Raw genomic sequence first — 27,136 nt, 5'->3', positions numbered from 1 at the left:
GCATTCCAGGCCGAAGAAACAGCGTGTGCAGAGGCATGGAGGGCCAAGAGCTTGGCACATTTGAAGAAAATGTTTAATGTGGCATGAGGGGCCCAGGGACCCAGACTGGTAAAGGTGAAGGTATGGCAGAGGGGTTCTCTGTCCCAAATCTCTAGAAAGCTCGAAAAGACAAAAGGACTTGGCTTGTTCTGTATAGCCCCAGGGACAGTGCAAGGGGCAACGCAGGCAGTCACAGAGAATCAGATTTCAGTTTAGTATAAAGAACTTTCTAACAGAGCTGTCCAACAGTGGAATGGGCTGCCTTGGCAGGCAATGAGCAAGTTCCTATGAAGGAAGCAAGCAGATGCCAGATAAACTCTTGGTGCAACAAATTGCTATGGATAGATGCATTTTTTTTTCCTGACTAGATTTTGGAAGAATTTATTCAGTCTTCTTTTTAAAAGGATATTAAATAACATATGGACAACTCTCCTCAATAGTAATTCTATAGAAGACACAGAAACTTTCTTTCTTTCTTTCTTTCTTTTTGAGACAGTCTTGCTGTGTCACCCAGGCTGGAGTGCAGTGGTGTGAACACGGCTCACTGCAGCCTCAACTTCTTGGGCTTAAGCAATCCTCCTGCCTCAGCCTTCAGAGTAGCTAATTTTTTGGCTTTTTGTAGAGACGGAGTAGGAGGTGTCACTTTGTTGCCTAGGCTGGTCTTAAACTCCCAGGCTCATGCAATCCTCCCACCTCAGCCTCCCAAAGTGCTGGGATTACAGGTGTGAGCCACTTTGTCCAGCCGGACACAGAAACTTTCAAGTGTTTTTTCTTATATCAACCACTGACTAAAGCTGAGGCCAATAGGGGGTTGAAGGCTTTTCTAATCACTGAGGTCTTCACTCATGTAGCAATTATTTATTCAGTATCTTTGTGTGATAAATGCAATTTAGGCTTTGCTAACTGCTAGAAATACAGGTATAAATTTTAAAAGGTACCTGCACTCACAGTGCAGGGTAAAAATGCAAATAAATACTTAACACTCCAATAGCTACAATTCAAAGTGCTATGGGAAATACAAAGACTAAACATTGACTTTGCCTGGGGGACTCAGGGAAGATCTCAGAGTGGAGGTGACTCAGCTGATCCTTATCCTTGGAAAGTTAAAAGGGATTCACTAGATGGAGGAAGAGAAAGAGTCCAGGCAGAAGGAAAGTTCGTACAAGGATATGGAGGTACGACACATGGCCAGTTTGGGGAAGTGAGCGGTTGGTGAAAGTGTAGGGTAGGTGGCAATGGCAGATCGGAACTAAAATACGTGCAGTGTTCAATTCAGTGCTGAAAATGTTATATTGTGATCTATAAACAATAAGGAGTGAATAATAGGTTTTAAGTAGGCAAGTAATGTGATCAGATTTGTCAGCAGAAATGATCAGCATAGTTTTCACGGCAATGTGAGGAAAATAGATAGGAGGGATCCAGATTAGGGGGAGGAGACCTGTTAAGAGACTGTTGGGAACGTTCAAGTAAGGAATGAAGATGACCAGGTGAACAATGGTTCACACCTGTAATCGTGCTACTTTGGGAGGCCACAGCGGGTGGATCACCTGAGGTCAGGAGTTCGAGACCAGTCTGTCCAACATGGCGAAACCCTGTCTCTACTAAAAAAACAGAAATTAACGGGCATGGTGGCGCATGGTGATGCCAGCTACTTGAGAGACTGAAGCAGGAGAGTCACTTGAACCCAGAGGCAGAGGTTACAGTGAGCTGAGATCGCGCCATTGCGGCAAGAGTGAAATCTGTCTCAAAAAAAAAAAAAAAAGGAATGAAGATGGCCTGAACTCTGGGGATAATGGGGATTGACAGGAAGGCTGAGATGGTGGAGGCCTTTTCTGAAGTATGATGAGCAGGATGTATGGGAACCCATCTTAATCAGCTTCTTACATCTAAGACATGAATACATATTCACAGCACATTTTAAGCAAAGATGGAGAAAGAAAAAGATCACTGTCCCAGACCCTTGGGATGAAATTGTTTATGCAATTAAGCAGCACGGGGTTTAACTCTGAGCTCCCTGAAAGCAAAGGCAAAAAGAGAAGCATGGTGACATGCATAAGCTTGCATTATCTGTTAAAATAAAGAATACCCAAAGGAAAGGAAGAGACTGGCCACATTAGAGTAGAAGTTAAGCCTGAAAGGCACTGGGCAGATCATGTTTGTCCCCGATTATGAGAGCCCTGGGAAGGGCCAGTTTGGGGATCACTGGTTCCTCCTATTGCTCTCTGTTGGGGGGTGGGGATCTGGGGGGTAATAGCCTGAAAGCACAGTGCAATGGGGAGCCCAGCCTTGGGCCAGAAAGATACCTTTACAGCCAGCTAGCCAATTATTTAAACCTGGAAATATGATTCCCTACCAGTGTGGGATATGGCTTAACATCCCTTCCCACTCCCCGGCACTCTTTGGAGTCTCCAGTAGCTCTTTAAGAGAAGCTGGGCAGGAAGTTGAGGTCCAAAGCAAAGATGGATGTGTTTACTCAAAGTGGCCCAACAGGTTAGGGATGGAGTCAGGACAATGACTCTGCCCTTTTGATTTCAGAGCTTGTGTGTTTCTGGTCCAGCCAGAGCTGGCTATTCTCTTCTTAGGATCCTTTTAGTGCAGGTATTCATTTAACACAAGAGATGAAGCACCAGCTGTGGGCTGGGAGGTGTTAGGGCCCTGTCCTTAAGGAGCTCCCCTTCTGACAGGAAAGACAGCTCTTTGACAACCAGCTCTCCCTAAAGAGGACTGAAGGTGACCATCACTCCCAGAGAGATGCAGGCCTCACCTGCAAAGGCAAAGGAGAGATCTTGCCTTGTTTTGGGAGTGGGAGTGGGGAACAGAAGAAGACGTCCAGGGGAAGGCACAGGATCTCTCTGGGCTGGCTTTCAACCTGGGAATGGGGCATGGGCAGACGGAGTGGGGACTGGGGCAACTGGTATTGTAGGCACCTGGAATTAGGACCCCTTCTAATTGGGGGGGGGGGGGTGAGTGCTTCGCTGTTCATTATCTCATTTCATCTTAGCACAATCGTGGGAAGATAGCAAAGATATTTTAAAATCTTAAAATACCCATTTTAGAGCTAGGGAAACAGACTCTCAGGTGGCGTGCTGAATGAAGCACATTCACAAACTGAATGAAGAATGTCAGTGTTCTGATTCTAGCCATCTGCCGAATTCCGGGCACTCACCGCCGAGCGCCTTACCCAGAGCTTTCCTGGTACCCGCAGCCCCGACAGCTCAGCCTTCCCCACCTGAAAGTTCCACCTGACGTCTCCCTCGACTCTGCCCTCCTGCATTCTGGACGTCGCGGGGAGTCAGGGGTTAAACCCCGTGGCCCGGGTGGCCCCTTCCCCCTCCGCAGCCCCCTCGCCTCCACTCGGCGCCCCGCCTGGAGCGTCCGTCCAGGAGACCCGCACGAGATAGGAGGGGAAAAAGTGGGCCTGTTTCTCCGGTGGCCAATCCACCGAGCCCGCGGTGCCACAGAGGAGGCGCCAGCGCTAGGCCAGCGCCAGGCCGGGCTGCCTGCTTCCCGCGGCAAAGTACAAATGAGCCCGAGCGCGGCGCCTGGCGCCCTTGGCGAGCACAACCGGCCCGCGCTCAGCCTCCCTCCGCGGCAGCCGCGCCGCCGCCGCCGGGACCGCCGCCCCGCCGGGCCCCAGGCCCCCGCGGCCCGACCCCGAGCCCACCGAGCAGGGGGCGCCGGCCGCCTCTAGCCCGCGCGCCCGGAACACCCGCTGGTCCCGCGCGCCTTGCCCTGCGCTGTGCGCTAGGCAGACGCCGGTCCTCTCCCTGCTTTCTCCTCTCCTTCTCACCTTCCCCCTTTCTTTGATCGTCTCTCCCTTCTAGCCGACCTTCCTCCGGCTCTCCATCTCTCTTCCTCCTTTCCCTTGTTCTCGTTCCACCTTTCTTTTTTTCCCACCTTAGATCTCTCTTTCCGTCCTCCTTTCCTGCTCACCGCTGCTTCTCGACCCTTCTCCGACCCCGCTCTAGGAGCAGCCCTCCCGGGGTCTGTGGGTTGATCTGTGCCCCTGTGCCTCAGTGTCCGTTTCGTCTCACTTTCTCCTGACTCCGCTCCCAGCCCAGCGCCCAGCGGCCTGACCCTGGGGAAAGGAAGGATGGTTCCCGAGGTGAGAGTCCTCTCCTTCTTGCTGGGACTCGCGCTGCTCTGGTTCCCCCTGGACTCCCACGCTCGAGCCCGTAAGTAGACCCGGAGGCTGGGTGGGCAGAAAAGGGACGTGGCCCCTGGCATGTGCAGGACAGCGCCAGGACCCGGACCCCAAGTTCTTCTGACAGCCGTCCAGGCAGCACCTGTGCCAGAGGGGTGGAGACTCCTGCGAGGACCCGTACGGGCGGGCCGGGGGACCAAGGGAACTCGGCATGACTCAGAACTGAGAGAGGGCTGCTGCCAGGGACCTGTGGAGGGGCGCCGAGGGCAGCGCGGGAGAGGGCAGGGCACCGTGCTTTGGGTTGGAGTAGGATTTATTGCTCCTAGGACGGAGTTGGCTATGTCTGGCTACAGGTAAGGAGTGTGATGGAGAAGAAAAGGCTTTTTGCCTTTGGAAAGAGCCATTCGACAGAAATGAGGAGTAATTAGGATAAGCTTCCCATTTCTTTCTTTTGATCCTCGCAGCTCTCCAGTGAGGTGGGTATTATCATTCGCACTTTATAGGTGAGAAAACTTAGGCTGAGTAAGGAGGAGGAACTTGCTAAAACTTACAGAGCTAGTAAGCCATCCAAAGCCAGGACTCTAGTTCCAGATCCTGTGCTTTACTCTGTGCCCCATGGTGTCTAGAAGGAACCCTGAATTTGCAGCCTGAGACTCTGGGAGGCAGCAGGGCACAGTGAGATAGACCAGGGTCTTCACCATCCCAGCCCTGGAAATGCCAGCTGCTGAGAGGCGGTCATGGAGAGCACCTCTCTGACCCCGGGTTTCCTAATCTATAAAATGGAAGTAATAATCCTTCCATTTTTAGATGATAGAATTAAATTAGAAAAAATAGGTAACGCAGCTAGCACAAGACTGGCACTTGATAGCTTCTCCCCCCCCCAAAAAAAAATCAGTTCCTTAATTATGCTTTTCTGCATAGATATAGTGTAACATCAAACAGGTTATATCATCAGTCTGAGCCTCAGTTTCCTCACTGCCCCCACAATAGGCTGGTGGGCCCCCTGCCCATGCGCAGCCAATCTCTTAGAATGCTGTGAGGATGAGAAAACAAACCAGATTCTCTTAATCAGAAGAAAACGGCTTCGTTCAAACCCTGAAATACCCATAGGGAAACTGAGGCCAAGGACGGACAGTGGGTTTCTCCAGGTCATACAAGGCACAGCCTGCAGTTAAGACCCCAAATTCCCGACTCCTAGTATGGTGCTCTTTCCTCTCCACAGCTCGGCTGCTCCATCTATGCCTTTCTTTTGCACGTGACATTCTGGAGTTAGTAGTGCTGGACTTCATTTCAGTCTTGTTTCTGCTCATGAGAGCAGGCTGAGTGTCTCTGGCCTGCCAGCAACGTGAGACTCATAGAAGTCTTTCCATTACATAGAACAAGTAATGGAATTAGCTCAGAGTTAGGTTCAAGTCTTGGCTCTGCCCGGTGTAGCTGTGTGACTTTTTGTAAGTCATAACTTCCCTGAGCCTCAATTTCTTCATTTGTCTAAGAGAGATACTAATCCAGAACTTGAAGAGTTCTTGGGAGGATTAAAGGAGATAACAGGTTAAAGTGCCCAGCACAATGCTGTGTACTCAATAAATGTCTCTTCCCCTTCCTTGAACCTTGAGGGTTTCTTCCTAACACCTGCCTTCTATTTCTTAAAAGTGACTTTACACAGGATGCCCTCCATGCCTGCCTTCCATCCACTTGACACCTTGTTCTTAGTCCCTGAGATGTTTTATCCAGGTATCATCGCCCTGGATGCAACTTGGAAAGATGTCCTAGAACCAGACTGTTATCCTATCCACACCCCGCTTCTTTGCTTCCCATATCTTGTCAGCCTTTCATAGCCTTGCTTAGGTCACACCTCTTCAAGCAAACTCTCCCGGGTGACTTGATCCACTGATCTCCCTCTTCTGTGCCTCCCTGGCCTTCAGCTCTGTACCTCTCAGCAAGTGCTACCAGTGCCAGTATTCCATCTCCCCTACAGCCTTGTAAATACAGAGCTCCAGACATGTGAGAAAAAGACTTGGAGCCAACTCATTAGGGTGAGGTGGACTGGCACTTGCTGGGGAATGTTAAGATTCTTGGCTGTTAGAGCTGCGAAGCCGTCAAAAACCCTCTGCTTCTACCCATTGATTTACCTATACTTACAGTTAAGTTGAAGCCCAGAAAAGAAGAGTGACTTGCCCAAGGTCACACAGCAAATTTGTTAAAGAAAAGAACAAAAGCCAGACAGTGGTACACACCTGTACTTCCAATCACCAGCTACTTAGGAGGCCGAGAGGGAGAGGATCCCTTGAGCTCAGGAGTTCAAGGCCAGCCTGGGGAACATAGTCAGACCTCATCTCTTAAAAAAAAAAAAAATAAACCAGCAAATACTTGTTTGTGAGAAGACATTGTTGTCTTTTTGTGAGAATAAAAATTCACACATGGAAAAAAAAACAAAAACAGAACAGGCCTGGATCCTGGACCCCAATTTGTCACTTATTGGCTGTGTGAATTGGGACAGACCACTTCTTTATCTGAGCCACATTTTCTCTAGTGCTGATAACCTATTAATCTAGAAAGGCTCCTGTAGTCATTTGCCAAGATACTATCTGGAGGTCTCTTACAAAGGTCCTCATCTTAGTTTAAGTGAGATCTCAAGCCTGTTGTGGGTCGAAAATCTGGTGATAGGTGCTTTCAGAAACAGTGCCAACAGATGGAAATTTCAAGTCTGTATGGTAGGAGGCTCCTGAGGTGTCCAAGCCCTGAAGAATGCCAAAGGCCTGTGAGCACAGGTGACAGCTTACTCCTCAGTTGAAGTACAAAGCTATTCAAACAAAAATTATTCTCTTTGGTTCTATTTCCAGCCATGGACTGAGCCCTAATCCCAATACAGACTAAGTTTCAATTCCAGCCACAAACCAAGCCCTAATCATCCAACCTTGGCCACAGGTTGAACACTAATTCCACCCCCAGACAAGATCCCTTTCCCAGCCTGGGTCCCTGACCTGGTTACTGACCGGTACTTGTCCCAGCCCTGGGCTGAGGCAGACATATGTGATGCTGGTCACTCTAGACACTCAGCCCTTTGTGGATGAGCATCCACCAGAGGACTACTAGCTTCTTACCTCTCTTTGCAGTGCCCTCTGCCCTACTCCTCTCAGCTCCTCTCTTTGTTCTCTTCCCTAACTGTCCCTTGCAGGTGTCCAGTATGCTCTGCTTTCTCATCCCTCCCTCCATCCAATCCTGCTTTCAGGAGAGAGTCAGTTACCAGGTAAAAATATGAGGCTAGGCACAGTGGATCGCACCTATAATCCCAGCACTTTAGAAGGCTGAGGTGGATGGGTAGCCCAGGAGTTCAAGACCAGTCTGAGCAACATAGCAAGACCCTTCCTCTAGAATTATAAAGAAATTAGCCTGGCATGGTGGCACATATCTGTGGTCCCAGCTACTCAGGAGGCTAAGGTGGAAGGATTGCTTGAGTCCAGTAGATAGAGGCTGTAGTGAGCTGTGATTGCACCACTGCACCCCAACCTGGGTGTCACAGTGAGACCCTGCTCAGAAAAAAACAAAACAAAACAAAACTCATCTATTCTTTCCTTCAAGGGTTTTGTGTATTCTGGAAATTGAAGCTTTCATTCCCAGGTGATGGATTCCAGATCCTAGATTCAGGCATGGGATAGGAAAGGAGCTCCCCTGGTCGGATGTGATGCAGAGGGCAAACCTGGAACCAGAAAGTCAGGGATCCAGCCCTGGGTGTGCCATCAATTCCAGCTGTGAACCTGAACAAGTTGCCTTTCTCTGCATCTCAGTTTCCCCCCTGTAAAGTGAGATGGTTGGACTCAAGTGGATGATTATTGAGGACCATTCTAGTTTTCACACCTCGTGATCCCAAGTTTCCAAGATCCAAAGATGTGGTTGCCTCGATTCCGAGTCCACTCTGGCTTTTGGAATAGGGATTGCGGGGAGGGTAGTACTCCTGCCCTGCCAGGGAGGAGTAGACAGGCAGATGCATAGACTCCAGAAAAAAAGTGTCTCGATGGCCTGGGGCAGTGGAGATAGTGGGATACTGGCCAGCGGGGACCCTGCTCTTCTGTTCAGCTTAGTGGCATCCCCATCTCCCTGTGCAGATATGTGTAAGGCGGTGGGAGCAACCAAGCAAAGGCCTGAAGTCCAGCTCCAGGTGACTTCTCTCTGGGACTGACTGGGCCATTCTGCACCTCTCCTCTCCCACCAGCAGAGGTCGCTGCCTCACTCGCGGGCGTGCAGGCTGAGCCTGAGCCCGGCAACAGCTGCGCAGTTGCTCCAGCTGTTGCACCTGTTCCAGGACTGGCCTCTCAAGTTCCCCCAGCCGCCGACCATGGCGCCGGGCTCTGGGAAAGGGACCCGGAATCCTTATGATTCTCAAAGGAAGGACTGGCGTGACAGTGGTGCCCCCGGGAGGTGTAGTGCAGAGATCATTTCAGGCATCCCCCTGCCTCTGTCCAGGCTGTAAAGAATGACCCCATCCTCATTCTTTTACTCAGGAGTTCTCCCTTGTATCTCACCAGAATCTTTCTGTTTACAAGTTAAAGCCATTTCTTCTAGCCCTGCCTAGTAGGGGGTGGGTGTCCCTGTAAGCATTCTCTCCAGATCTGACGACTGGCATTGAAGTTTGCGCTGGAGTCAATCAGGCTTAGGCAAGTCTTGATCGTTCTCTGGGACTCACTTTCCCAGAGAGGAAACAGGGGACTAGATGTCTCTGTATCCCTAGCTTTCTATGATTCTATGAATCTAAGCATATATGTCCAAAGCAGAAGAGAATGTGAAGTTTTCTCCCTGCTTCCCGCCCCTTAACAGGTAACAGAGCTGCCTTCCCTGGTTTGACAGTTCTCTCCTTAGAGGCTCTTCTATGCTCCTGTATGTCTGTCATTTGCCAGAGGAAGAAGTCAGGTTCAGAGAAATGCAGTTCCTTTCCCTGGGTTGCACAGTTCAGCCACTGAGGAGCTGAGGTTTTTCTTCTGATTTTCTTTAGAGGCCTCTCCCATCGGGTGCCAGAGCCCAGAGCAGAGCTTATGTCTCAGAAGGGAATAAGTTTGTTTGTGTGAAGAGGATATTATAAATAAATAGAGAAAGTACGGCTGTGTGGGTGTGAGGGAAGAGACGTAAACGTTCAACATTCCTGGGCAGCCTGGCTCACTCGGGTTTCCTGAGTTCTTGCAGGCTGGGGACAGGCCAGCCACAATTCCAGACCTTTCTCCTCTCACCCCAGCCCCTCCTGATGCCCTTTCCAGGGTCTTGTCCAGCCTCCCCTCCAGCCCAGAAGCTTCTTTCTAGTTGTCTTTTCTGCTTCCTATTGGGGAAGAATTCCCAACTGCATTATCCCCTCCTGATTGACCCCCTAAAAGACCTTTTATCACAGCATGAGACTTTCAAGCCAGACTGTGGGATGAACTTGGAACTTGGATGGAGACAGTTTGGAAATTTTGACTTATGCGTGAAGATCATGGAATCACTCATCCCCTTAGCTGCTGTGGGCTCCTGACCTTTTTGCACATGTTGTCATTTGGTTTGGCCAGTGGTTTGAGTGTTCAGATGGCAGGGAGCTGGAAAGTGGGGGAATGTCAGAAGCTAATTTCTGTTAGGTGGCAAGGTAAAAGTGCTGAAAGGGAATTGGCCCTCTTCCCATATAATGAACTACTTTTTTGTTGTTGTTGAAGAGGCTTCCAGGGCTGAGCACTGTGGCTCACACCTGTAATCCCAGCACTTTGGGAGGCCAAGGAGGTCAGATCATGAGGTCAAGAGATGGAGACCATACTGGGCAACATGGTGAAACACTGTCTCTACTAAAAATACAAAAACTAGTTAGGCATGGTGGCGTGCACCTGTAGTCCAAGCTATTCAGGAGGCTGAGGCAGGAGAATCACTTGAACCCAGGAGGTGGAGGTTGCAGTAAGCCGAGATCATGCCACTGCACTCCAGACTGGCAACAGAGCAAGGCTCCATCTCAAAAAAGAAAAAGAAAAAGAAAAAAGAGGCTTCCAGGATTAAGGACTGTCAATTGGCTCCTCTTCCAGAATCTCTCCCTCTCTGATAACTCTGTTTTTTCATCATCAATTTCATTCATTAGACACCAACTCTATGTAGGCTCTGCACTGAGCACAAAATTTAATGAGATCTGGTCCTTGCTCTCAAGAAGCTCACAGTTTAGTTAGGAAGCAAAGCTTACTTAACAAGTTACTTCTAATCCATTTGTGATGAAAATTGTAATAGAGGGCTGAACTCAGTTCTGCAGGAAAGGCCAGTGGCTGGGAGTTTGGGGCAGCTTCACAGAAAGGGTGGCACCTAAGCTGGCTTTTGAAGAATGAGAAGAAGTTGGGTCAAACATTGGAGATGGAGAATCCCATTCCAGGTGGAAAAAACAGCATATATGAAGGCACAGTGGGAGAAGGCTGGGGAGGCTGGTGGAAGGGTGAGGAATTTGGCAAGAGGAGGTGAGACTGAAAACAGGGCCACCACAAAGAGTTTTGCTGAAAGACCAGGCAGGAGCCAGCTGATTATAGGCTGCAGATGACACAGTGACATTTGGAATCTGGTAAACACTGCTGTCCTGAATTCAGATTAGATCAACTAAGTCCAGTCACTTTAAGTCTGTTGAGACAGGTACAGCGCTTTGGCTGTGGCCTATCCAAGTGGACATTTCCTGTGGGAAAGGGAGATAGTATCCTGCACATAGGAAAGGCTGCCTCCGTGTCCTTCATGAACCACATCCACTCCCACCTCTGTGCGTTGCATCCAGCGCCCGCTGCCTGAGAAGTCCTTTCCCTCCTGCATCTTGTTAATTTCTCCAAGATCCAGCTCAGGCATGTTCCTAGAAAAGCCTCGCCTGAAGACCCTATGCTCACACATCACAGCATTTGTCAGACCGTATGTATTATATCTATCTGTCTGCTTCACTAGGCTATGACCTCCTTCGGGAGGTGACTTTGTTTTATTTAAGTCATGTACTAGGCCCATGGATGTGTATAATATTTGACATATAAAAAGTTCAATAAATAAATGAGTAACGGGAAGTAATATTACTGTAGCAGTCCCCCCCATATTCATGGTTTCAATTTCTGAGGTCTCAGTTTCCTGTGATTAACCTTGGTCCAAAATATTAAATCGGAAATTCCAGAAGTAAAGAATTCATATGTTTTAAATTGCACATCATTCTGAGTGGCATGGGGAATTCTGTTGCCATTCCTCTCTGTCCCATTCAGGACGTAAGTCATCCCTTTGTCTAGCATGTCCACACTGTAGATGCTACCTGACCGTTAGTCACTTGGTAGCTGTCTCAGTGATCAGATTAACTGTTGCAGTATTGCAGGGCTTGTGCTCGAGGAACCCTTATTGTATTTCATAAGGGCGCCAAAGCACAAGAGCAGCAATGCCAGCAATTTGGTTATGCCAAAGAGAAGCCATCAAGTGCTTTCTTTAAGTAAAAAGGTAAAAATTCTCAATAAGGAAAGGAAAAAAATGGTATACTGAGGTTGCTAAGATCTACAGTAAGGATGACTTCTCTATCTGTGAAATTGTAAAGAAGGCAAAAGAAATCCATGCATGGTCTACATAGGGTTGAGTACATGCTGTGGTTTCAGGCATCCACTGGGGGTCTTGGCATGCATCACCCAAGGATGAGGGGGACTAGTGTATTACTGATGATAATAATGTTTAATGCCTATTATGCCAAGTGCCCCACACTCATATGTGTTCAGTCCAGAAACCTCAATCCTGTCCTTGACTGCTCCTTTACCCTCTCCCCCCATATCCTATCCAGTCTGTCCCAAAGCCTGCCCACTGTACCTCCTAAGTGTTTCTCAAATCTATACTTTTGCCATCAGCACCGCTTCCATCTTGGTCCAGGCCCAGCATGATCCCAAAACAGGATGATTGCAGCAGCCCCTCCCTGGTCTCTCTGCCTCCAGTCTTGCCCTCCAATCTGTTCTCCGTTCCTGTGGGATAAGTGATGACTAAAATCTGTTCATAGCAGCACTGTTTACAATAGCAAAGACCTGCAAATCTGATCATGGGACTCCCAAGTTTAAAGCTTTTCCATGGGTTTCCTTTGCCTCCCTGGAGGCATGAGCCCTCCATGAGCCTCTACTTCTCTTTCCAGACTGGTCTGTTGCCTCTCACTCCTGCCTTCCCATTCTCTCCTCCAATTTCGGAGCCACTTTCATCTCTGTATCCCAGCCCAAGGTCTGTGGGCATGAGGCGAGTTGAGGCAGGCTGATCTGGCTTGTGAGTGGGGCTGGAAGAGTGCAGGGGCCACCAGAAACAGAGTTGGTGCTGTTGTAGATGAGACTGGAAGATTTGGCCTCAGTGTGTGCTATGATGTTCATCCCCTAATAGGTGGCTGGGGATGACCACAGAGAGTTCTGGGAGTCAAAGAAACACCATGGGAAACCAACTATTAGGAAGTTTGGGGTCAGCACCTAGATGTGTTCTTTTTTAATTGTACTTCGGGTTCTGGGGTACGTGTGCAGATCATGCAGGATTGTTGCATAGGTACACACATGGCAATGTGGTTTCTGCCTCCATTCCCCCCATCACCTACATCTGGCATTTCTCCCCATGTTATCCCTCCCTGACATCCCCACTGCCCCCACGCTGTCCCTCCACCGGCCCCCACAACAGACCCCAGTGTGTGATGCTCCCCTCCCTGTGTCCATGTGTTCGCATTGTTCAACACCCACCTATGAGTGAGAACATGTGGTGTTTGATTTTCTGTTCTTGTGTCAGTTTGCTGAGAATTATGGTTTCCAGATTCATCCATGTCCCTACAAAGGACACAAACTCATCATTTTTTATGACTGTATAGTATTCCATGGTGTACATGTCCACATTTTCCTTGTCCAGTCTATCATCAATGGGCATTTGGGTTGGTTCCACGTCTTTGCTTTTGTAAACAGTGCTGCTATGACCATATGTGTGCATGTGTCTTTATAATAGAATGATTTATAATCCTTTGGGTATATATCCAGTAACGGGTTTGCTGGGTCAAATGGAATTTCTATTTCTAGGTCCTTGAGGAGGTGAGACACTGTCTTCCACAATGGTTGAACTAGTTTACACTCCCACTAACAGTGTAAAAGTGTTGTTATTTCTCCACATCCTCTTCAGCATCTGTTGTCTCCAGATTTTTTAATGATCGCCAATTTAACTGGCATGAGGTGGTATCTCAATGTGGTTTTGATTTGCATTTCTCTAATGACCAGTGATGATGAGCATTTTTTTCATATATTTGTTGGCCTCATATATGTCATCCTTTGAAAAGTGTTCATATCCTTTGCCCACTTTTGGAAGGGTTTGTTTTTTTCTTGTAAATCTGTTTTAGTTCTTTGTAGATTCTGGATATTAGCCCTTTGTCAGATGGGTAGATTGCAAAAATTTTTTCCCATTCTGTTGGTTGCCGATTCACGCTAATGATTGTTTCTTTTGCAGCACAGAAGCTCTGGAGTTTAGTTAGATCCCATTTGTCTATTTTGGCTTTTGTTGCCAATGCTTTTGGTGTTTTAGTCATGAAGTCCTTGTCTACACCTATGTCCTGAATGGTTTTGCCTAGGTTTTCTTCTAGGGTTTTTATGGTGTTAGGTCTTATGTTTAAGTCTTTAATCCATCGGAAGTTAATTTTAGTGTAAGGTGTCAGAAAGGGGTCCAGTTTCTGCTTTCTGCAGACTGCTAGTCAGTTTTCCCAACACCATTTATTAAACAGGGAATCCTTTCCCCATTGCTTGTTTTTGTCATGCTTGTCAAAGATCAGATGATTGTAGATGTGTGGCATTGCCTCCAGGGCCTCTGTGCTGTTCCATTGGTCTATATCTCTGTTTTGGTACCAGTACCGTGCTGTTTTGATTACTGTAGCCTTGTAATGTAGTTTGAAATCAGGTAGCGTGATGCCTGTGGCTTTGTTCTTTTTGCTTAGGATTGTCTTGGCTATGCAGGCTCTCTTTTGGTTCCATATGAAGTTTAAGGTGTTTTTTTCCAGTTCTGTGAAGAAGGTCACTGGTAGCTTGACAGTGATAGCATTAAATCTATAAATTACATTGGGCACTATGGCCATTTTCATGATATTGATTCTTCCTAACCATGAGCATGGACTGTTTTTCCATCTGTTTGTGACCTTATTTCCTTGAGCAGTGGTTTGTAGTTCTCCTTGAAGAGGTCCTTTACATCCTTTGTTAGTTGTATTCCTAGGTATTTTATTCTCTTTGTAGCAATTGTGAATGGGAGTTTGCTCATGATTTGGCTCTCTGTTAGTCTGTTATTGGTGTATAGAAATGCTTGTGATTTCTGCACATTAATTTTGTACCCTGAGACTTTGCTGAAGTTGCTTATCAGTTTAAGGAGATTTGAGGCTGAGATGCTAGGGTATTCTAGATATACAATCATGACACCTGCAAATAGAGACAATTTGACTTCCTCTCTTCCCAATTGAACACCCTTTATTTTTTTTTTCTTGCCTAATTGCTCTGGCTAGAACTTCCAATAATATATTGAATAGGAGTGGTGAGAGAGGACATTCTTATCTAGTGCCAGATTTCAAAGGGAAATTGGGCTTCCAGTTTTTGCCCATTCAGTATGATATTGGCTGTGCATTTGTCATAAATAGCTTTTATTATTTTGAGATACATTCCGTCAATACCTAGTTTATTGAGAGCTTTTAGCATAAAAGGCTGTTGAATTTTGTAGAAGGCCTTCTCTGCATCTATTGAGATAATCATGTGGTTTTTGACTTTGGTTCTGTTTATGTGGTGGATTACATTTATAGTCTTACATATGTTGAACCAGCCTTGTATCCCCAGGATGAAGCCTACTTGATTGTGATGGATAAGCTTTTTGACGTGCTGTTGCAATCGGTTTGCCAGCATTTTATTGAAGATTTTTGCAATTATGTTCATCGTGGATATTAGCCTGAAGTTTTCTTTTTTTGTTGAGTCTCTGCCGGGTTTTGGTATCAGGATGATGTTGGTCTCATAAAATGAGTTGGGAAGGATTCCCTCTTTTTGTATTATTTGGAATAGTTTCAGAAGGAATGGTACCATCTCCTCTTTGAACGTCTGGTAGAATTCGGCTGTGAACCCATCTGGACCTGGACTTTTTTGGTTGGTAGGCTGTTAATTGCTGCCTCAACATCAGCCCTTGTTATTGGTCTGTTCAAGGTTTCAACTTCTTCCTAGTTTAGTCTTGGGAGGGTGCAAGTGTCCAGGAATGTATCCATTTCTTCCAGGTTTACTGGTTTATGTGCATAAAGTTGTTTGTAATTATCTCTGATGGTAGTTTGTATTTCTGTGGAATCTGTGGTGATATCGCCTTTTGTTGATGTTTTCAAAAAACCAGCTCCTGGATTTACTGATTTTTTTTAAGGGTTTTTTTGTGTCTCTGTCTTCTTCAGTTCTGCTCTGATCCTAGTTATTTCTTGTCTTCTGCTAGCTTTTGGGTTTTTTTTATCTTGCTCCTTCAGCTCTTTCAATTTTGACAATAGGGCGTCGATTTTAGATCTTTCCTTGCTTCTTATGTGGGCATTTATTGCTATAAATTTCCCTCTAGACACTGCTTTAAATGTGTCCCAGAGATTCTGGTACATTGTCTCTTCATTCTCATTGGTTTCAAAGAACATCTTTATTTCTGCCTTCATTTCATTGTTTATTCAATTGACATTCAGGAGCCAGTTGTTCAGTTTCTATGAACCTGTGTGGTTCTGAGTTAGTTCCTTAATTCTGAGTTCTAATTTGATTGCCCTGTGGTCTGAGAGACTGTTATGATTTCCATTCTTTTGCATTTGCTGAGGAGTGATTTACTTCCAATTACGTGGTCAATTTTACAGTAGGTGCCATGCAGTGCTGAGAAGAATGTATATTCTGTGGATTTGGGGTGGAGATTTCTGTAGATGTTTGTTAGGTCCACTTGGTCCAGATCTGAGTTCAAGTCCTGGATATCCTTGTTAATTTTCTGTCTCATTGATCTGTATAATATTGACAGTGGAGTGTTAAAGTCTCCCACTATTATTGCGTGGAAGTCTAAGTCTCTTTGTAGGTCATTAAGAACTTGCTTTATGTATCTGGGTGCTCCTGTATTGGGTGTGTATATATTTAGGATCATTAGCTCTTCTTGATGCATTGATCCTTTTACCATTATGTAATGCCCCTCTTTGTCTCTTTTGATCTTTGTTGGTTTAAAGTCCATTTTATCAGAGACCAGGATTGCAACTCCTCCTTTTTTTTTGCTCTCTGTTTGCTTGATAAATCTTCCTCCATCCCTTTATTTTGAGCCTATGTGTTTCTTGCACATGAGATGGGTTTCCTGAATACAGCACACTGATGGGTCTTGATTTTTTATCCAATTTGCCCAACTGTTTCTTTTGATTGGGGCATTTAGCCCATTTATATTTAAGGTTAATATTGTTATATGTGAATTTGATTCTGCCATATGCTAGCTGGATGTTTTCCCCATTAGTTGATGCATTTTTTTTCATTGTGTCGATGGTCTTTACCATTTGGTACGTTTTTGGAGTGGCTGTTACTGGTTGTTCTTTCCTTGTTTTGTGCTTCTTTCAGGAGCTCTTGTAAGGCAGTCCTGGTGGTGACGAAATCTCTCAGCAATTGCTTGTCCATAAAGGATTTTCTTTCTCCTTCGCTTATGAAGCTTAGTTTGGCTGGATATGAAATTCTGGGTTGAAAGTTCTTTTCTTTTTTTTTTTTTTGGGACGGAGTTTCGCTCTTGTTACCCAGGCTGGAGTGCAATGGCGCAATCTCGGCTCACCGCAGCCTCTGCCTCCTGGGTTCAGGCAATTCTCCTGCCTCAGCCTCCTGAGTAGCTGGGATTACAGGCACGCGCCACCATGCCCAGCTAATTTTTTGTATTTTTAGTAGAGACGGGGATTCACCGTGTTGACCAGGATGGTCTCGATCTCTTGACCTCGTGATCCACCCGCCTCGGCCTCCCAAAGTGCTGGGATTACAGGCTTGAGCCACCGCGGAAAGTTCTTTTCTTTAAGGATGTTGAGTATTGGCCCCCACTCTCTTCTGGCTTGTAGGGTTTCTGCAGAGAAATCTGCTGTGAGTCTGATGGGTTTCCCTTTGTGGGTAACCCAACCTTTCTCTCTGGCTGCCCTTAGCATTTTTTCCTTCATTTCAACCTGGTGAATCTAACGATTATGTGCCTTGGGGTTGCTCTTCTTGAGGAATATCTTTGTGGTGTTCTCTGTATTTCCTGGACTTGAATGGTGGCCTGGCTTGCTAAGTTGGGGAAGTTTTCCTTGATAATATCCTGAAGAGTATTTTCCAGCTTGGATTCATTCTCTCTGTCACATTCAGGTACACCTGTCAAATGTAGGTTAGGTCTTTTCACATAATCCCATATGTCTTGGAGGCTTTATTCATTTCTTTTCACTCTTTTTTCTCTATTCTTGCCTTCTCATTTTATTTCATTGAGTTGATCTTCAATCTCTGATATCCTTTCTTCTGCTTGGTCGATTCAGCTATTAAAACTTGTGTATGCTTCATGAAGTTCTCGTGCTGTTTTTCAGCTCCATCAAATAATTTATATTCTTCTTTAAGCTGTTTATTCTAGTTAGCATCTCATCTAACCTTTTTTCTAGGTTCGTAGTTTCTTTTCATTGGGTTAGCACATTCTTTTAGCTCTGAGAAGTTTGTTATTATCCACCTTCTGAAGCCTGTTTCTGTCAATTCATCAGATTCATTCTTCATCCATCTTTGATCCCTAGCTGGTGAGGAGCTGTGATCCTTTGGAGGAGGAGAGGCATTCTGGTTTTTGGTGTTTTCATCCTTTTTGCACTGGTTTCTTCCCATCTTAGTGGCTTTATCTACCTGTGATCTTTGTAGTTGGTGACTTTCAGATGGGATCTCTGAGGGTACGTTCTTTTTGATGATGATGAGTTATTTCTTTCTGTTTCTTAGTTTTCCTTCTAACAGTCAGGTCCCTCTGCTGCAGGACTGCTGGAGGTCCACTGCAGACTCTGCTTGCCTTGGGGCTCACCTGCAGGGGCTGCAGAACAGTAAGGGTTGCTGCCAATTTCTTCTTCTGTTATCTTCGTCCCAGAAAGGTACCTGCCAGATGTCAACATGAGCTCTCCTTTATGAGGTGTCTCTTTGGGTATACAGGGTGAGGGAGCTGCTTGAGGAGACAGTCTGTCCCTTATAGGAGCTCAAGTGCTGTGCTGGGAGCTCCGTTGTTCTGTGCAGAGCTGCTGGGCAGGTACTTTTAAGTCTGCTGCAGCGGAACTCATAACCGCCTCTTTTCCCAGGTGTTCTGTCCTAGGAAGGTCGGCTTTATTTATAAGTTCCTGTCATGCTGCTGCCTTTTTTCATAGATGCCCTGCCCCTCACGGATTAGTCTAGTCACAGTCTGCCAGCAGAAGCTCTGCCCAGCTGCTGTGTGAACTACCTCAGTAGTGGTGGTCGCCCTTCCCCACACTGAGCTGGACCTTCCTGGGTCCAGCTGCACTTGCTGGGAAACTTTCCATCCAGAGCGTTTCAGATTGCTTGTTTTGTGGGGGTGGTACCTGCTGAGCCAGATCTCCTGGCTCCGTCTCTGCCCCCTCTCTTTCAGTTGAATGGGCGGCTCTGTCTCCTAGGCATTCCAGGTGCCAGTTGAAATGGCCGCCCAGATTTGTGTGTTTCTGTGCGCCAAGCCGGCACCAGCTGAAACCACCGTGCTGAAAACTCATGGCGCTTTTCAGTCTGGGAATCTCCTGGCCTGTGGGCAGTGAAAATTTTTTTGGAAATGCAGTGGCCACTCACCCTCTGCATTGTTTTTGCTGTGAACTGTGCTCTGGAGCTGTTCCTATTCAGCTATCTTGGATCCTCCCCCTTTTTTTAAACCTACTATTTAGTTGAGCACATAATGTATGTTAGGTACTATGTATATTACATATATTATCTAACTTAATTCTACAGTAACTCTGAGAGGTAAAGACTGTTACTAGTTCCATTTAATAGATGTGGAAACAGAGGACTGGAATGGTTAGGTAACTTGTCTAAATTCAGGCTGCAAATAAAAGCCAAATCCACAATTTGAACCCCAGCTGATCTGACTCCAAAAGGCCCCTGAGAAAAGGCATGCTTGGCCTCTGAGATGGGGAGAGAGGCATGAGCACAGGTGGGATGAGACATGGTGGTGGGGTGGGAGAGGAATCAGGGCAGGCCCAAGACCAGGGCAGGGGTGGGAACGCCACAGAGGACCAAAGGGAGTGTATGAGAAGGGAGTGAGATGTGAGAGACACACTTTACCTCCTTCACAGCATCACCTCGGATTGGTCCTACTGGCTCCCTGAACTTCATCCTAACCCACTTCGGAGGCTCTGAGAGCCTAGGAGGTATGAGACTATCAACACATCCAAGAATCATAGCATCTTGGAATGATGGAATCTTAGAACCACAGCATTGGACAATTATGGTAGATTTGTGTTCTAAGGAAATATATGTTCTTAGAAACATGGAATTCTCGAAATCCTGAAGCTTAGAATCCTAGAATTTTGGAGTCTTCCAATGTTGAAATCATGGATTCATAAACTATGCAGAAAATCTTTGAAGATCATAGCTTACCCCCTCCCCTTATTTTGCAGATGGGAAACTGAGGCTCAGAGAAGAGAGGATGAGTCTCTGAATGTTACACAGTGAACTTGTGGCTTAAAGAACTAAAGCTCTTTCCATTAGCCATGTTCAAGGGTTGGGGCTAGTGCCAGGACTGCAGGAACAGAGGCGGCCTGTCGCCACCTGGCAGTTCTTCCTCCTGCTTGGTTTTGGCATGGCCTTGGGCACTCATCTCACTTGAGGAAGGGAGAGCTCCAGGCCATGCCACCCTTGTGCCTGTCACCTTCTAGGGTGTGGTGGGGTGGGGATTGTGGCCACCAGAGGCTTCCTGCCAGGCCCCCCACATTCTCAGCCTCTGCCAGGTCTATTGGTTGGGGGAAGGGGCCTCCTGCCTGGGTGTTGGCTGAGACACTCTTTCTGTCTTCATGCTCTGAGCAGGCAGTGAGGTAAAGGAGGTGCCAACTGGCACAGGGACCTCAGCTACAGGGCCGCCCCAAGGAAGGTAGGACAAGGCTTCTTCAGCAACAGGCTGGACCTAAGGTGGTGGCAGTGTTGCAATTGCCCCCTCCCTGGTGGGAGGAGGGGACTGAGGAAGAAGGAAATTATTCACTCCTTAGAGAGTTGAGCTGGCTCTCACCAGCACCCCAGCTGGGCCCATGTCCCACCCTCTCTGCCAGTGGAGGCTGAGAGATAAACACAGCTCATTTGATACGGGCCAGCCGGGCCTTACTGGCTTGCTGGGAATGTGAGAGACAAACTTTGATCGCTCTTCCACTTTGGGGAGCTGGGCAAGGAACGGTGAGAGAACTAAACGATGTGTTCCTACTCCCAGCAGCCCTCGAAGCACAGACTGAAAGCATCATGACAGCAGTCTCAAATCTTTGTTCTGGGAAGCCCAAGTGGGCAGAAAAGGAACAATGTCAGGAACCAGAGAGAGGCCAACTCCAGCTCCTTACAAAGAAAATTTCCTAATGGTTAGGAATGGCCCATGAGCTCCTGGAGGCATGTGTCAGGTGGGGGCTGCACACCAGCCCAACCCCCAGTGTGATGGAGAGGGAATTCCTGCCCTGAATGTGAGCCCCCTGCTCACCACACCCTACTCGTTACTGCTTTCAATGCTCTGAGATTCTGTTTCAAAGTCTAAGAGAATGTGATTTAGGAAATATGAGAGCCCATGTTTCCAAGATGCTTGACTCTGGAAAATGAGAAGGAGGAAGCATAAGAGACAACTTCTACATTTTAGACCAACAGGGGACTAAGAGAATAAAATAAGGAGTTGGGGATGGTGGCTGATGGCAGAGACAGCAGAAGGCAGTTGAGCCTTTAGGCCCTGGGATTGGGTGAAAAGCCATAGGAGATGAGGCGAAGAGAAAGGAGCTCTGCTTTGGAGGCAGGAGCCCTGGGTTGAAATCCTAGCAGAGGGCTTTAGGCAAGTGGCGTAGTCTCTGTGAGCCTTCTCATAATTGTGGTAACAGTCACAAAGCCACTGCAAGACGCATACTGTCATCTCTTCCAGAAGATGACAACGTCCACTTTGCAGCGGCTTTGTGACTGTTACCACAATTATCATAATAATAGCATTCGACTAAGGGTCAGAAACTGGACTAGGTAAGCACTTTACAAGCATTCAGTTTAATTTTTGGCATGGCCTTGGGCACTCATCTCACTTGAGGAATGGTCAAAACAACAATATTAATGAGATTAACTAACTTCTGTAAGGAGTTCGGCAAAGAGAAGATAGTCAATGAATGTTGGTTCCCTTCTCCATATTTAATTCCACAAACATTTACTGGAACTTAGCTTGTGCTGGGCCTCCCAGTTCCTCCTGAAAAGAGCTCAGGCAATGGCGTGCTTTTCCCTGCTGGTGTGAAGAGCACCAGGTCCCTGTGTAGAGGAGGGTTGGCGAGGATGGGGCAGGAGGCAGAGAGGCGGGGCATGAGACTGCAGCGCTAGGTTGGGAGGTGTGACCCAGGGCTGGGCGGTGAGTGGATAGGAGGTGGGAGCAGGAGTGGATCAATGGGTTATGGGAGGTGAGAGAGGCAGAGGTTTCAGGAAAGCAGGATTGCAGGAGAGATAGCCAACCCATGGAACACACGATTCTAGTTCTTAGAAGCATTCATCCAAATATTGATGACTGATGTACAGTTGCAAAAAAAGTCCATTGATATTGCCAATCACAAATCACGGTAGTAGCAACGACCATTTTTAAGGCTACTTGAAAGTTAGTTTCCTAACAGCCTTTCCATCATGGCTCACTGAAATGTAAGGACATGGTACAGTGTGAAATCAGGAAAGCTCCCAGCACGTGGCTTGGGCCTATCCCTGCCAACCCTCCTCTATACAGGGGCTGGTGATCTTCACACCAGGAGGGCTTTGTTCAAAAGGTGGGCCACAGGACCCAGAGAGAGAGAGAGAGAGTGTGTCTGTGTGTGTGTATGGGGGAGGGGGATGGGAGAGGAGAGGGGGTGGAGACGGAGGGAAGTGTGTGGTGATGTACTAACTAACAGCCCAAATGGGACAAATAAAAAGGAAATAAGTGTGATTGTGAAGACAGAGGAGCGCGGGACTGAGTCAGGAGACTGGCGCTGTCATCCCTGCCTGATGACTGACTTGCTGTGTGGCCTCAGGTGTAACTTATCCTCTCTGGGCCTCATTCGTCTAATCATAACTAACGTTGATACCACAACATAAACCTGTACAGCATTTCACTGCTTTATTCCCTAACTGCTCTGTGATATAAACATTAAGGCTCAGAGAGGGTCAGTGGCATGCCCAGTGTCGCACAGTAAGGGTGCAGTCAAGCTGAGATTCAGACTCAGACATTCTGGCCCCCTGCCTGGAGAGCATGCCAAGTTGTCCTGCAGATTCTCTTTTGCCTGAGTGGCCCAGATAACATCTCTTCTAGAGCCGGAAAGAAGGAGAAACGAGACAGGGTCTTTGGGCTGGAGCCTCCTGGGACTAACATGGCACTGGTTGGTTTGCCAGGCCCAGACATGTTCTGCCTTTTCCATGGGAAGAGATACTCCCCTGGCGACAGCTGGCACCCCTACTTGGAGCCACAAGGCCTGATGTACTGCCTGCGCTGTACCTGCTCGGAGGTAGGTTCCTCTGGCCACCTGTGTCAGGGATGTGAGAACCCTCCAGAGAATCACCTCAGAAGGAGGACCATGCATGCCTTCTAGAGCTGTGCTGTCAGCGGCAGCTGAGGCACTCGGGACAAGCCACTTCACCACTCAGTACTCAATATATAGGATTAGATGGCTACAGTGTACCTCCCAAAGTCACACAAACATCAGTGGCTGGGTTGGGATGAGGACCCTGGTCTCCCATCTCATATCCCAGCCTTCTTTCCACCTTGTGCTAGTACCAGCCTCCCTGCTTCCCATGCAGCCCAAGACAGAGCCTTTTGGACCTAATCTCTCATTCCTTCCTTTTCACATATTTTTCCTCCAGCCACTTCAGCCCTGCCTTAGGACGTGTTCCCCCAACCCCACTAGCCCAACTATTTGTTCCTCAAGGATTTACCCAAATGGGAAAATGACCTCCACTGGAAATTTCTTCTTCTGGGTTCCCACATGAGTTTCTCTGCCCCTTTCCCTGATCACTGTTGGCCAGGTAGCATGGTTACTGCCCCTCCCAGACTGAACCTCTGAGACAAGGACTTGCTGGGCCCTCACTCACGCCTGGTACGATTCCCTGCCAAAGGCTGAACCACCTGGGGTAGAGACCATGTCTTTATTTATCGTCTCCTCCTGCCCCACCACACCCTACCTCTCCAGCACCTCCACAGGGCCTTGTAAAATCAACTGGGTAGAATAAATGAGACATCCACGTGGTCCAGAATTCATAGGTAAGACATGAGATTGGATAGGAGAAAGAGGAGGAAGTGGCTTAGGAGGCTTGAAAAACCCTTGGCTTTAGCTCAGCTGCCTGACGCCCAGTCTGGATGTCCCCAGCTTTCTTTGTCTGGGTGTTGGTGCTTGGAGGGAGGGGTAGCTAGCTTCCAGCCAGAACCAGCCTCCCAGACCCTCTCTTTCTTCACACAGAGCTGAGAGAGGAATGCAGAAGGCCTCTAAGAGTCTCCCTTATTAAAACTCAGCCCTCTGGGGTGGGAGCAAAGAGGAGGTCTGGAGGAGATCCTGTGGGGAGGTGGAGTGGGGAGCTAGCCCCCTCTTGGCTTTGACTTTGGGGTCTTACTCTTCCTGGGATCTTTTCCTCTGACTCCCCACTGCTTCTACAGTGTTGGCCCCAAGTAGAAATGGGGACACAACCCCCACCATGACTGTCTCCCCTCGGTTTTCCTTAGCACATCTGAGGCCAATCAGCCTTTTCAAGAAAAACTTTATGAAATATAGCCAGAAAACAGAAAGGAAATCATAACAGAAAATTCCAGACATATCATGTGGTCCAGTTGACAAAGTCCAAGTGTTTTGAGCCATTGGAGTTAATTCATTTCTCAGAGTTCACATACAGTTTCTTCAACCCAGAGGACTTTAGCTGGTATCTGCAAAATCAACCCTCAATCCCTCCACTTCTCTCCACCATCACTGCTCCCCGTAATCCACGCCACCATCACCCATCATCTCTTTCCTGGGCTGCCACACAAGCCTCCTAACAGGTTTTCCTGTTTCCCCCTCTAAATCCATCCTCCATGTGGAGTGAGAATGGTTTTTTGTTTTGTTTTGTTTTTTGTTTTTTTTGAGACGGGATCTAACTCTGGCACCCAGGCTGGAGTGCAGTGGTGCAGTCTCAGCTCACTGCACCCTCGACTTTCCAGGCTCAGGCAATCCTCCATGCCAGCCACCTGAGTAGCTGGGACCACAGGTGCGTGCCACCATGCCTAGCTAATTTTTGTCTTTTGTGCAGAGATGGGATTTGCTCAGGCTGGTCTCAAACTCCTGAGCTCAAGAAATCCACCTGCCTTGGCCTCCCAAAGTGCTGTGATTACAAGTGTGAGCCACCATACCCTGCAAGAATGGTCTTTTCTCAGCATGAAACTGATCATGTCATTCCACTCTTAAAACCCTCCAATAACAGATGCTGAACTCACGGACAGGCATACAGAGACTGTGTGTTGATTGTCATGTTCTAATTCAGGGACAAAAGGAGAGAAAATAAAAAAAAAAAAAAAAAAAAAAAAAAAAACCAAAAGACCTTTTTTTTAGCCAAAAGAAAATCATTAAACAGGCCCGCTGAGGGCTCTGCTTCTGTCTTATTCTTCAAATTTCTTTTTCTTTAATTTTATTTTTACTTTTATTTATTTATTTTTTTTTTGAGACAGAGCCTTGCTCTGTCTCCAGGCTGGACTGCAGTGGTGTAATCTCAGCTCACTGCAACCTCTGCTCCCCAGGTTCAAGAGATTCTCCTGCCTCAGCCTCCTGAGTAGCTGGGACTAGAGGTGTGCACCACCACACCTGGCTAATATTTGTATTTTTAGTAGAGATGCAGTTTCACCATGTTGGCCAGGGTGGTCTCAATCTCTTGACCTTGTGATCTGACCTGCTTTGGCCTCCCAAAGTGCTGGGATTACAGGCATGAGCCACCGCGCCCAGCCTTACTCTCCAATTTCATTTCATACCTGCTCACTCCGCTGCAGCCACACTGACCTCTGTCGGTTGTTCCAACACTTGAAACTTGTTCCCACTTGTTTCCTCCACCAGGAATGTTCTTCCCCCAGATCTTCTCATGAACAGTTCCTTCTCATCTCCCAGTTCATAACATACATGTTACTTCCTTAACATGTATGTCAGGCCTTCTCTGACAGCTGTTTTTAAAATAGTCTACCCTGTTAATGAAATAATATTCCTCGATGTATTATTTATTTATTTATTTATTTTGAGACAGAGTCTTGCTTTGTCACCCAGGCTGGAGTGCAGTGGCACGATCTTGGCTCACTGCAAACTCTGCCTCTCAAGTTCAAGTGATTCTTGTTCCTCAGCCTCCCAAGTAGCTGGGATTATAGGCATGTACTATCATGCCTGGCTAATTTTTGTATTTTTAGTAGAGACAAGGTTTTACCATGTTGTCTAGGCTGGTCTCAAACACGTGACCTCATGCAATTTGCCTGCCTTGGCCTCCCAAAGTGCTGGGATTATAGGCGTGAGCCACCACGCCTGGCCTTCTGTTTTATTATGTATCATAAACTTAACATCTGAAATCTTCTTGTTCCTACTTGCTTACTTTTTTTCTTTCTTTGAAATCAAGTTTCGCTCTGTCACCCAGGCTAGAGTGCCATGGCGCAATCTTGGCTCACTGCAACCTCTGTCTCCTGGGTTCAAGTGATACTCCTGCCTCAGGCTCCCAAGCAGCTTGGATTACAGGCGTGCCACTGCTGCCTAATTTTTGTACTTTTAGTAGAGATGAGGTTTTGCCATGTTGTCCAGGCTAGTCTCGAACGCCTGACCTCAAGTGATCCCCAGCCCCCCAAAGTGTTGGGATTACAGGCGTGAGCCATGACACCCGGCCCTTGCTTACTTGTTTAATAAGCCTACTTTTCACTGCTAGGATGTGAGCTCTGGGAGAGCAGAAACCTTGTCGGTCCCACTCATTGCTACATCCCTACTGCTCAGAAGAGCGCCTGGCACCCAGTACATCTGCAGCGAATATTGAGCATGAATGAGTCCACGCCTACCCACCAGAGGCAGCTCAGCATCATGGAAAATGCACAGGCCCTGGTGACAGTTTTTACCTGCTGTGTGATCTTAGGCAACTTAACCTTTCAAAGGCTCTTTTCTCATTTAAAAAATGTGACTAATAATATGGTACCTACCTCTAATGGTGTTGAGAAGATGAAGTAGGATGATTTTTATATAATATAAAGCCCCTACCTCAGAAGCCACTCAATAAATGGAGGCTATGACTTTCCTGAGAGGTTCCCTGTGGCTGCAAAGGGCTTTTCCAAGGGCCCCACCTGCCTTTTTGCTGCTAGCCTGTCTCCATCTTATTTCCTGCTTCGTGGTGCTAATAATTATCACCATCCTTGGCTCCTCCAAGGTCAGAATGAAGAGACTGATTCTAACTCTTCAGGCCACACAGTTCCTTACACTCCATCCTAGTTTCTCATCTGGGCACCTCAGTCTATCCTCTAGACATTTAGGAAGCACCCATGTGTGTTGGGCCTCTAGAAGGCCCCTGTTAGAGCTCAGACCAATCCTGTGGACCCTGGGATGCCCCTTAGCACTGACTAGTCCTCACGATTACCTCTGGCTGTCTTGGGAAGCAGTGACCCCAGAAGGCCCAGGGCCAGTCTAGGGTCTTCCATGGGGAAAGAGGCTCCCTCTGGGAGAAGTACTGCCAGGGAACTCAGGTCCAGGGAGAGGGAAGGGGGAAGCAACAAGTGGTGAGGCAAGAGGCGGGACTAGAAACAAACTTTGCCAACTTCAGAATTTTGAACAAAGCAGGCTCG

At 47.3% G+C, this 27,136-nt stretch overlaps 1 protein-coding gene and 1 non-coding gene across 4 annotated transcripts in view; both read left to right on the top strand.

Moving 5' to 3' along the window:
• Positions 1 to 3,589: 3,589 nt before the first annotated feature.
• The window catches only part of CHRDL2 (chordin like 2), a 40,048-nt gene continuing 16,501 nt past the window's right edge, over positions 3,590 to 27,136 (top strand). For 2 of the 3 annotated variants that reach the window (XM_032259068.1, XM_032259067.1), the window contains exons 1-2: positions 3,590 to 4,214; positions 22,717 to 22,829. In XM_032259068.1, coding sequence (XP_032114959.1) covers positions 4,133 to 4,214; positions 22,717 to 22,829 — 195 coding nt within the window. In that variant the 5' untranslated portion in view covers positions 3,590 to 4,132. Of the gene's footprint in view, positions 4,215 to 22,694; positions 22,830 to 27,136 lie in introns of those variants that run through there. The other variant, XM_032259069.1, reaches the window with a different exon arrangement.
• LOC116537130 lies at positions 24,764 to 24,826 on the top strand. The gene has a single exon (XR_004262971.1). It is a non-coding gene; the product is annotated as a small nucleolar RNA SNORD43 (small nucleolar RNA).

Source organism: Sapajus apella, unplaced genomic scaffold, assembly GCF_009761245.1.
Source record: "Sapajus apella isolate SASKATOON/1434 unplaced genomic scaffold, GSC_monkey_1.0 scaffold106, whole genome shotgun sequence".
NCBI lineage: Eukaryota > Metazoa > Chordata > Mammalia > Primates > Cebidae > Sapajus > Sapajus apella.
Note: the sequence above shows the minus strand (reverse complement) of the source record. Positions and strands in the feature narration are given on the sequence as shown.